We start from the raw sequence: 12,399 nt of genomic DNA, 5'->3' as shown, positions 1-12,399 counted from the left end.
ATGAATCCCCACACATGCAGTTACCACACAAGACACACACATGAGGTAAAGAGAATGAATGAAAGCCCATCTTCTCAACACGAACAATGAGAAAAAAAATCTGGTATTTTAGTAGTTTTCCTCATGTACTACCTGGAAATGGACATTAACAGGAAGTTTTCTGCCCACCTCTGACTCGCCTTTTCCCATCCTTAGATCAGCTGGATCTGTTAGTGGGCGTAAGACATTGTCGTTGTTTATAATGTTCACAAGCCTGCATGGATGCAAATGACATATATTTAGAAATCAAAATAAAGCTTTAGGAAGATCTTCAATTTAATGGAAACAAGTCTAGTCATTTGGGAACCACAAGAGCTTTTTAGGGAAAACCTGACTCTGCCAGCTGGAGGAAGTGTGGGTGTATGGGGTCCCGGTGACACCTGTGATGTCAGTCCCCCCACAGCCTGAGGCTGATTGGCTCTGAGAAGCTGAAGCAGAGTTTAAATTCTGCTCCAGCAGAGAAGTGTTCAGAGTAGCAACACGAGCAGCTTCATTAAAATTTCCTCGGTGAAAACTTCAACTTGGTTTTTCAGACTTTTGGCGAAGTCTCTGTGAACATAAGATGGTAAGACATTTTCATCATTTACTTTTTAAAGTGATGTTTGTTCTGGTGTTTGAGAATGTTAAGTGCATATGCATGTTAAAAGGCATAGTTGGGGCAGAGAAATGGGAGAACAGAGTGTTGGGTAAAAATATTTTTGTTTCTGTTATGAATGTCACAGGAGCAAATGATATTAAAATGACATCTTAAGTCAATAGAGCCAGGTGTTTCTCTTGGCGGTGATTTGTTGTATGTGCACAGTACTCCTGAACATGAACCAGGCAGAAGGCTGATAGAAAGTCATTTTCAAGTTTAGCTTCAATTAGCAAAATAAAACTTGTATGTGTTTTCTAGACACGGAGATGTGAACGAATCTATAGTGGAAGGAGCTTCAAAACATTGTCTTTCAAATTAAAAAGAATTTAACATGGTTCATGTAGCTAGCATCTAATAACATTCATTATGAATTGCATATGTAACTGAAAGATGATGTCAAGATCACTTAAAGGAGCCAAGCATATGATGAGTGCAATGTGTTTAAATTGGGCAACTGAGTTTTCATATTAGCACAATGCTTAGCATACAAACAGAATTCAATAACTATTGAAGGGAACTGTATTTTGAAACATTTTCCTAGTGTAGAAATGACAGCTATGGTCAGGCCACGCTCTCCTGTAATATTTAGAATATGCATTGTGGAATAGTGACACTTCAAGCAAGTAGTCTTATTTAGGAGCAATGACTCCTGAGCCAGTTTCAGTTCAACTGAGGCACACATGGACAAACATCCCCAAAGGGTCATGTGACACATCTATCTTAGATGCTCCAAGGCCTGCCCAGGCTAGGTTTGCTCAGGACAAAGTCATCTACTGTGGTTGAAGGCATATAATGATGTGATGGTCACCGGCCTAAGGACTATTATAATTACAGGAATGATTGGAAATTTGCATTGCTTTATTTGGGTGGCTCTTTGAATTCCTAAAAGAGTTTACAATCTGGCCAAATCAGACTTTAATTTCAAAAAGTCACAGTGAAAAATATTCTAGCAGATGATGATCAATGGATGTGACTTTTGTGAGACCAGTGTATTATTGTTGCTTATTATTTTGTTGTTATATGTTGTTGCATACATGTACTTAAAATAGAGTCTGACATATTGGCTGCTCTTACCACATATTTATTCATGGCTAATAAGTGAGCATATTGTTCATCAGTATTCTTGAGGATGACAATACTAAGACAATAAAATAAAAATTAACACAAGTTGTATTCTAAGGGTAAAAATGAAGCCTGTAATTTTTCATTTTTGATTTCTTTCACTTGGCCTAATTTTTTCACTTTACTTAAAAGCAGATTGATAAGTGGATTTTAACTTTTAGAAAATTCCATAATAAGTTATTTTACTTGAAAAGATGGAGTTTTGGATATATTTGAAAACTAGACCACAATTCATTTCTTCAGATCCTGTTTAGACTAAACTCTTAGGGAACAATTCAGAAAGGATAAAGGTCTCTAATATATTTAGAGGTCTCTAATATATTGTCAACATTTGATTTTCTATTATTAAATGACCACTTGTAGAGTAACTAAGCAGCCATTGAAGAGAAGCTCCAGCTCTGGACACATAATTTTCAGGCTTGCTGCTGTTTTGTTAATTTTTCAAAATCAAGTAGCTGTATATGTGCTTGAATTCTTTCTTGAATAATAGCTAAAAGGTTTATATTTTTATTCAAAGTTTGGTGCTTTCATTTGAAAATGGACTTCACAAAAGTATTATTATAATAAAATATAAATTTAAAGCTTAACAGAGTTTCAGGTTTGACATTCATGTTTAAGGACAGGCTATATTCTCTGGGAGGCAACACCAACTCTCTTGGGACTCTATGGTGTCTTTTATGTTAATTTATCAGACTGGGAAATTATTGCTTTAGGTCAGGATGCTAAATGGTATTTCAAGAAGCCTGAACAAGTTAGTGCGTCTCCCTCATGTCTCACAATATCACTCCTAAAACTTGAAGTGAGGGAAAACCCACACCACTCAATGGTCTAGAATATCTGCACATTGCATTTCCTCATTTTTCAATTACTAGGTAAGGGTGAATTGAAGGAAACTATAAGAGAACCTAAAAGCATGACATACCAAGAATAGGATATTTTCTGGTGCTCAGAGCTTCAAAAGATTTTAACTCCTGTCAACTTTTTATGAGAGAGAGAGAGAGAGAGTTGGCATTCCAGGGCCTTAGCTACTGCAAGCAAACTCCAGACTCATCACTCTCTTGTGCTCATGTCCACCTGTGCACATGCTTCACCTTGTGCATCTGGCTTACTTGGGTTCTGGGGAGTCGAACCTTGGTCCTTTGGATTTGCAGGCAAGTGCTTTAACTGCTAAGCAATCTCTCTAGCCCTTAAGTACTTTAAAATCAAACATATTCCTAGGTCCAGTGAAGTTGTCATTTCAGAATGAAATTTGTATGTCAATATTGAAAAACTTTTTCCAAGTGATATTAATGTTGTTAGTAATAGCCAAGGTTGAGAATCATTGGTTTAAATATCTTGTCACTAGTATGATAGATACTATGTAAGGAAAGAAATCAACAGATATGAATTCTGAAATTCACTTATAGGATTGTTCTTTGTAAAATATGTAGAAGTCAGTGGAACAAGTATGTTAGAGCAGCTATAAGGATTTACTAGAGCAAGGAATGTTATTTTCTTTCAAATCATTTTGATAACTTTTTACATTAGCAGCAAATAGGTCTATGTTTAGACACAGAACGAATTATTTGCTGATTCACCAGTTCATAAAGTATGAAATGAAGCTACCTTCCAGAAAAATGCAGCTTAGTTTGGTGTGTTTCTCTCAGCATGATTCACAAGTACCTCTCAAACCTCTAATCTTCCCTGGATCCTCCAGTGCCCTGAATGACACCTAAGAGAATTTAGCATAATCATGTATAATGTATGACTAAATGCATCAAGTATATATTAAAAGCTTTCTGGAGCTGTAATATGGAGCCTGCCACAGAATATGTCTTGCAGATCAAAACAAAAATGTGCAAAAACAATTTATTTTGTCTAGACATTATTATACTGTTACAAAAGTGCCCTAGAAATCAGAGGAAAAAGAGAGAGAGAAGGATACAGAGACAGAGGCATCCACTTTTCAATGGAGTCAGTAAGGTAGTATTTTAGGAGGAATAAACTGACAAACTGACTAGAGTGCTTTGTCATAGCAAGTTCCAGAGTTATTGTAAGTATCCAGTCAGACAGTTCTCTATTGTCCTTTCTTAGGTGCTTTTCTATTTATTCTTTTATGTGTTAATGAAATATTTATATAGATCTCCTTATTGAAAAGATTTGTTTTGCACTGAGATTTTTATTTATTTTTAAAAACACCTTCATTGAGCTATAATTTACACATTGCTTACTTGACCTATTTGCAGATCACAGTTGAATTGGTTTTAGTATATTGACAGAATTGGTAAGCTTTATCATAACCCCTTTAGGACATGTTCAGCACGTGCAATCCTGCACCTCTTATACATCACTCCTCAACCCCTCATCTTCCCAAGCCCTAGGCAACCACTAATCTACTTTCTGTCTGTATGGATTCACATTATCTAGACATTTTATGTAAATGGAATCATACCAATGTGGTCTTTCATGTCTGGCTTCTTTCACTCACTCGACATAATGTTGTTAAGCTTCCTCTGCCTTGTAGCATGTATCAGTGCTTTGTTCTAGCTTATGGCCAAATATTATTTCATTGTTTAGATACAAGCCATTTTCTCTTTACATTCACTCATTAGCTGGTGGGCATATTTATGAGATTTTTTCTAATAGAAAAAAGCTTTAAAGTCAAAGCTTCCTGATTTCTGCAGCATGGAGTAATATGTCTATATTTTTCCTTACAGGTAGAGGCCTCATACCTGACTATGAAGACCAGCATCCTACTTCTGTTCCTTTGGGGGTTATCTTGTGCTATCCCAGTAAGTACAATGACCATACACACACACACACACACACACATACATATATACACACACAAAAATCCACAATTTCCAATGACTATGAACCCAGGTGTGTATATATTAGTAAAGATGAAAATGACAGCTACCTTAGAAAATTGTTTTCTTTAAAACATCATCCAAGTTAATTTTTTGTTGTTGTTGTTTTCCAATGTAGGGTCTCACATTAGCTCAGGCTGACCTGGAATTCACTATGTAGTCTCAGGGTGGCCTCGAACTCTCGGTGATCTTCGTACCTCAGCCTCCCGAGTGCTGGATTAAAGGTGTGTACCACCACACCCAGATCCAAGTTAATTTTTAATATTTATTTATTTGCAAGGAGAGAGAGAGAGAGACAGAGAGAGACAGAGAGAGACAGAGAGAATAGGCATGCCAGAAACATGTACCACTTTATGCATCTGGCTTTACATGGGTACTGGGGAATAAAACCCAGGTCATTAAGCTTTGCAGTCAAGTGTCTTAACTGCTGAGCCATCTATCCACCCCCAAGTTAATTTTTAATTGGTTCAGTTCCATTCACATAGCTATGGTTCTTATATTCTTCCCTAGTGATGGTTCTCAAAGAGTTATCCCAGAGGTGCAGAATCAGCAGCAATCAGAACTTTGTTAGAAATGCACATTCTTATGTCCTGCCTCAGAACTGCTAGCTCAGACTCTCCAGGCATGGAAGGAGAAAGCTGAGTTTTGACAAGATCTCCAGGTGATCCTAATGAAGGCTAAAATTTGGCTCTTTTTGCTGTCAAGTTTTTAAAGTGTTAATAAATGCTGCCTTGGACATTTCTCTATGGGCTCACCACATACTGCATTTTCTAGGTGGCCAGATATCAGAATACTGAATTAGACAGCTCTGAGGAGTTGAAGGTGAGTAGAAGTATGATGTTTTGAAATATTTAATGTTAATATATGATTAATATAACCTGATTGACTCAATGGAAAATGTTAAAATTGCTAATGACTTATGAAATGTTAATAACCTAAGCTATAGGCAATAAGAGCTATATTTTTTAGTTCATAGAAGAAAAGAATGTTTTGACTCCAACTTAGTATAATGTGATGAAGAAACATTCCTTTTAGATTTTTTTTTTATTTCTCTTTTTCTTTTTTTTTAAATTTAATATATTGGTTTTCTTTTCAGCAAATACAGGCAGTTTGGTACCATTGTTTAGGTTCATCCATGATCTACCCCCTCCCAATGGACCCTCCTTGTTGATGTAAATGGGTCGTGCATTGTGGAGTTAGTCCACAGTTATCGGTACGATAAATGTCTCTGCATATCATGACCCAACATGTTGTTTTGTTTTTTTGAGGTATGGTCTCACTGTAGCCCAGGCTGACCTGGAATTCATTATGTATTATTAGGCTGGCCTGGAACTCACAGTGATTCTCCTACCTCAGCCTCCCCAGCGCTGGGATTAAAGGTGTGGGCCACTACATGCAGACTTTTTAGCTTTATTCTTATAGTGCATGTGTATAGTAGTAGAAGGGGATGAACAATACTGAAGCACACTGTCTTTGTGAGATTAGGACTTGGAGTCTAATTGTCTTAATAGAAGTCTAGTGGGCAAGGAGTAGGATTCTGGGAGGTGAATCTAGGAGAGGGCGCCAGAGTCAGGAATGATAGTGATGTTTGCATGTTAAACTCTCAGTAACACAATAGTTAATAACTTCCAGCAACTCAATCATTGTCAAGCATGGTTCTGAGTGACTTCTAGATATTCATGTATCTCATCTTCATACCAACACAATGAATTAGGCTGGGAATTTTATTCCTTTATAGGCATTGAGGTAGTCTGTCTAGGTTATATGTTCAGTAAGTGTTAGAGGCTGACTATGCACTGATGTTACAGTCATTACAGAATCTACCCAGTGTGACATATTCCATCCAGGAAGGAAGCTGGGTGATGAGTCCCGAGAATTCTCCCAGTTAGTAATAGAAGTAAAGGGTCAACTTTTACACTATGTCAGAACTCACTATTTGTTTCCTGCTGGCTTTTGTATATGATGAAACTTGAGCCCCATTGCTGTTTTGTAGTAAACAAAGTTAGAAGCCAGAGGTTGGGTCCCGCCTCTGCTTCAGTCTTAGGCTAGACTAGACATTGAAGGAGATATTATGAACTTTTTCAAAAGGAGTCAATTGGCTGTTTCATTCAAAAATAGCCAGCCTAGATCTTGTCTCTCATTTAGCCAGGACTTTACAAACATGCCTGGTTCTCAAGTCTAGCCTTAGCATGAGAAAAATACCAGTGACTTACTCTCTTCTACCCATTAATTCCAAGTGATAAGTGACTAGTCTACCCTCGTGCCTGCCTGCAGTGCCACAAGGACAAGTTACTACAGTCCCTTTCTCTGAGGCACTCCAGCCTCGGGCTGCTGAGAGGCATGCAAAAGGCATGCCAACAGCAGTGCCTCCCTTGTCTAGTTAGTGCCCTGGATGTGCCACACAGGACCTAGGCTTGCTCAAGGGGAAAGAGGAGCAGAATGGAGACAGTGGGGGTGACAGTGGAAGTTGCTCATGACTTCTTATACTTCTCATGTGACTAAGGAAAGTGGCAGAAATTGCGACTCTGACTACAGTAGTTAAATGTAGCATTTGCCTTTAGTATCAGCGTTCTTCAGTGACTCAGAAAGGTTTAATGAATTTTATAAGGTGTACATTCTCAAATGGATTCTTTCTTTCTTTCTTCTTTTTTTTTTTGTCACACTGAATAGTGCCAAAGACACATCCACAGCATTGGCTGAGTCTCCTGTAATAGCAATGTTGTTGCATAGCTCAGTGGATGATATTTTTCTTAGTGTATAAATAAGAAATGGATAGGTAGTTGAAATGAATTGCTCACCTTTTCATAGAGGAATCAAACATTCCAGCTTTCTTGGGTCTTAAGTGTTTCTCAAACATATAACTTTCAATGCTAATACCTACACTGTTGTTTATGAAGACGAAAAGCAAAACCAGTGAGTTAGCTGAGACTTAAATAGAGTCTGAGTTCCAAAACTATCTTATAATACATTTCTTCTAGGTTGTATGATCAGCTGATCTCAAAGAGAGTCTATACATATACATATGCATCATATATATATATGATGTCAGAAATCTCCTATGTCTAGCCCCAAATATTTTCAGGCTATTAGTTATTTTATCTTCATTTTAGCCATTTTATCATAACATTTACTCATGTAAATGCAAAATATAAACCAAACAATGAAAAATAAACACCACAAAGTATTCTAAATATTTCTGGCAACATAACCCACCTATGTGATCCAAGTCACTTGCTTTTCTTCCTTTTCACAGGGTCATTTGGCTGAGACACCACCACCACCCACGGTAACTATCTTATTTATCTTTGTCACAAATATCTCATAAAGTAATTTTAATACTCTGCTCATCACCTTTTGCCAGTTTGAAAATAGTAAATACCAACATCAATCAGTGGACATGTATCATAGTATTCTCTTTCCTCAGGAATTACTACAGGAAAAATAAACTCATTTTTTTTTTTTTTTCCTTCCAGGAGAACAGTGAGTCCTCAGAGGAAAGTAAAGTTAGCTCAGAGGAACAGGTAATTAAACAGACTTTCTTGGCTTTTATGGCTACTTAGGAATTGAAGGAAATGATAGTAGATTGAATTACCTGGCAACAGTTCTAAATATAATATTTTCAAACCATTGATTATACTGTACAAATAGTTCCAAAAAATAAAAAGGGAAATTATGAGTGAGAAAAATTCAAATGTGGACATTCTGCTCATTCCATTTTTATCATCTGAGACACTGTGGCTCTAAAAGCCCTTTGGTTAAAAATATATGCCCATGGTCACAGACACACGATGGCTGACAATGCTGGGTAAGTAGTAGCTTTCACGAGAGCAGCTGCTTTAGGAATGAGTCTTTCAAGCAGTCCCAGGTGCGGCCCTTGGGGGTGAGAATGGCAGGCAGAGCTAATATCCTTTAAGAAAAAGTACCCTTGGATTCTTCGAGGCTGCAAATGTGTTTCTGTGGGGGCTCCAGCAAATCCAGGAATGTGGGTTCTTCCTGAAGCTTTGACTCACATTGCATTCTCTACTGAGCCAGGGGAGTTTATCAACCTGTTTAGCCCCATTTTCTAAACATTTATCAGATGCACACCATAGAAATTTAGAAACCTAGAATTGGGGAAATACTCTTTGAGGGAAGCCTTGTGACTTGTTTGCTCGGACAACTGCTGCTTGGAAAGTGTGTGATGTGTGCTTGATGAGGTAGGCTGGGGACGCAACATTGAGGTGTGTACGCCATATAAAACGGAAAGTAGTTAAGGCATAATGGCTCACGCCTGGAATTCCAGCAGTCAGGTGGCTAAGACAGTAAGTTTTTTGTTTTTTGGTTTTGTTTGTTTTTGGTTTTTCAAGGTAGGGTTTCACTGTAGCTCAGGCTGACTTGAAAACCACTATGGAGTTTCAAGGTGGCCTTGAATTTATGGCGATCCTCCTACCTCTGCCTCCCAAGTACTGGGATTAAAGGCTTGCACCACCACGCCTGGCTAAGACAGTAAGTTTTTTTTTTTTTTCAAGGTAGGGTCTCACTCTAGCCCAGGCTGACCTGGAATTCACTATGGAGTCTCAGGGTGGCCTCGAACTCATGACGATCCTCCTACCTCTGCCTCCCAAGTGCTGGGATTAAAGGCATGTGCTACCACGCCCAGCTAAGGCAGTAAATTTGAGGCCATCTTATATAGGGAGTTACAGGTCAGCAGCCTGGGTTACAGAGTGAGACACTGTCTCTCTCTCTCTCTCTCTCTCTCTCTCTCTCGCACACACACACAGACACACACACACACACACACACACACACAAATACAACAACAGACATTGAGTTTCAATCTTTACTCCGCCCTTTAATTTCTGGTGGAAATGTAGGCATGTAGGGAGAAACAAATTAGCTAGCTAGCTCGCCCTGTATCTTCTCCTGTCCTGACCAAGCTGTTTACCTCCACTCCAGACAAATGACCTGAGTGACAGCAGTGACACTGAAGAGGACCTGAGCTCTGATGGTGATCAGTACATGCATGGAGCAGCTGGTGGCCTCTCTCAGCGTGCAGGACCAGGAGATGACAGGGACGATGATGAGGACGACAGTGGAGATGACACCTTTGGGGATGAGAACAACAGCCCAGGGCCTGAAGGGGACCAAGAAGGAGGAATGCCCAGATTCGACAGTGATGAGGATTCTGCAGATGCCACCCAGTCCCGGGACATCAGCTCACAGGAAGACAGTGCCCAGGATGGCCCCAATGAAAGCAGGGACCTGGACAGTGGAGATGAGTCGGACAGCAGGCCTGAGGCGGCGGACTCCACGCAGGACAGCGAGAGTGAGGAGCACTGGGTGGGAGGCGGCAGTGAGGGAGACAGCAGCCACGGGGACGGGTCTGAGTTTGATGATGAAGGCATGCTGAGCGACGACCCAGATGGCGCCTGGAGTGAGCGAGGCCCCTCCAGGATGAGCAGTGCTGGTGTCCGGTCTAAAGAAGCTAACGGGGACAATGAGCCGGCCAGCACCCCGGATTCCGATGACAGCCAATCCGTGCAGAATCCAGGCAGGAAGTTCTTCAGAAAGCCCCGCATTTCTGGGGAAGATGACCGAGGTCACCTTGCTGGCAGCAACACAATGGAAGTCCAGAGTGACTCCACAGAAAACTCCAAGTCTCAGGAGGCTGGTCTAGGCCTATCCAGGGAGGAAAGTGACAGCGACTCCCAGGAGGACAGCACAGACAGTCCGTCCCAGGAAGACAGTTCCAATGGACACGACTCCAGCAGCGAGTCCAGCGAAGAGGCTGACCGGCCATCCCAGGAAAGTAGCAGTGAGTCTCAGGAGGAGGCGACCAGTGAATCGAGGGGTGACAACCCGGATAACACCAGTGAGGCGGACCAGGAAGACAGCGAGTCCAGCGAGGAGGCGGGCTTGGGCACGTTCTCGAGTTCCGAGAGCGAGTCCCGAGAGGAGCAGGCTGACGGCCGGTCCAGGGAGTCGCCGGAGGGGGACAGCTCCAGCCCGGAGAGCGGGTCCGAGCAGGACAGCCACTCGGAGGAAGACGCTGACAGCGACTCTCAGGACAGCAGCAGGTCCAAGGAAGATGACAACTCCACGGAGAGTACCTCGAGCAGCGAGGAAGACGGCCAGCCCAGAAACCTGGAGGCCGACAGCAGAAAACTAACGATGGACGCTTACCACAACAAACCCACTGGGGACCAAGACGACAACGACTGCCAAGATGGCTACTAGCGTTCGCTTTCCTCAGAACTGGTTCTGGCAGAGGGCAGTCTTGGAGGGGGCGGGGCTTAAGAGCAGGAAAATCACTTTAACTATAATTTATTGATAGTTTTGATCAGAAGCAGAACCAGGGACAATTTCTTTCTTTTTTTTCTTTTTTTTTTTTTTTCCTGTGAGGAATTGTTGGACATTGCACTGGTTTTTAGGATACCACCATTTCCTAGAATGTTAAGTAATATGGAATATTCTAGAATGTACTTAAGTGAGAGTGAAACAAAGGAAGGATGGGCTTTATTGTCTTACAGATGAAATAGTCCTAACTCATCAACCTTACTGACAGACGTTACTGGGATTCTGTTAAGTCCCAGGTACTGTGTTAGGTGCTGGGAATGTAAGCCTTGCTCCTGAGGAGCCTATAGAGAGACAAACAAAAAAGCTAAAATGAATGAGGGGTGCAATTATGGTAACAGAAATTGTAGCAACGCATGTGGTAAATGCCACAGCAAAAGGCACAAACAAAACACATGGGAGCACATAACAGTGTGACCATCTTTGCCTCTGAGAAGAATTAACTGGAGATGGAGAATTACATAGGATTTCTCCATTGAAGACAAGATGATTCTGTTCATTCTGAGCATAAATAATATGAAATCTCATGCAATTAAATATTTAGTTTGTGAAACTAAACTGTGGCACAATGGTGTATTTTAGATCAACAAATTTTTCTAACTAATTTATCCTTTTCATTGCATTTGTGGGACTCTATTGATGATCATATAGATGATTTGATATGGGAGAGTGGGACAAAAGAATTCTTTAAAGAACTTTTTAGCTTTATTTTTATAAAATCATTTATGTGCAATGCTAAAGAAAAAACTGTCCTGACTTCTTTACATGTTTTACACATAGCAAAATTATGTACATAGGGTTTTTGAAAATGCCATTTGAAGTGTTACCTCATCATAAAATACTTGTTTTATAATAAAGGTAATAATATCCAGAAGAAATATGTGTTTGTTTGTCATAGTTGCATTGGTTATTAGAAAATATTTATAGTAAACAGCTCTTTCTCTAAGACGTTGCCAAATAGTTTATTAGTTTCCTCTTACTAAGATGAAAAATTTTCTTAAAATATTTTATGAAAATTTTCATTGCAATTAAGGTAGCGTTATGACAAAATGAAATGTTGCTTATTATATTTTACTAAATATACTTGTTAAAGATGAGGAAGGAAGAGAAGTCAGCTCTTCACTTTCATATGAGACTAGAATCTGTCATAGCTGAGTTTAACATCAGTTCTCACTACTCTCAGCCACTTATTTTTGTATATTCTGGAAGGGACAGGGAAACATGGCCCTCATGTTTTTATTTCTTTTAGGGAAACAATTCCACCTCAGCACTTCTTTTTTACCAACCTGTTTTTCCTCACACTTCCACTAGAGTGAATATGAATTCTTCACAACTTGAGAGAATCAATTTCCTAACCTGAAAACTGAACCTTGTTTTTCACAAGGTTTTCTTTCCTCATAAGATAAAAGTTTGTTCTCT

General features: G+C 39.8%; 1 protein-coding gene across 1 annotated transcript; it reads left to right on the top strand.

Annotated features, from left to right (window-relative positions):
* The first annotated feature begins 526 nt into the window (after positions 1-526).
* On the top strand, positions 527-11,007 carry Dmp1 (dentin matrix acidic phosphoprotein 1). The gene is made up of 6 exons (XM_012949489.2): positions 527-604; positions 4,495-4,569; positions 5,422-5,469; positions 7,901-7,933; positions 8,121-8,168; positions 9,583-11,007. Exons 1-6 carry the CDS (start codon positions 602-604, stop codon positions 10,861-10,863), a joined length of 1,488 nt encoding a protein of 495 aa, XP_012804943.2. The 5' UTR covers positions 527-601; the 3' UTR covers positions 10,864-11,007.
* Positions 11,008-12,399: the final 1,392 nt, after the last annotated feature.

The sequence above is a fragment of the Jaculus jaculus genome, chromosome 2, assembly GCF_020740685.1.
Source record: "Jaculus jaculus isolate mJacJac1 chromosome 2, mJacJac1.mat.Y.cur, whole genome shotgun sequence".
Taxonomy (NCBI): Eukaryota; Metazoa; Chordata; class Mammalia; order Rodentia; family Dipodidae; genus Jaculus; species Jaculus jaculus.
Note: the sequence above shows the minus strand (reverse complement) of the source record. Positions and strands in the feature narration are given on the sequence as shown.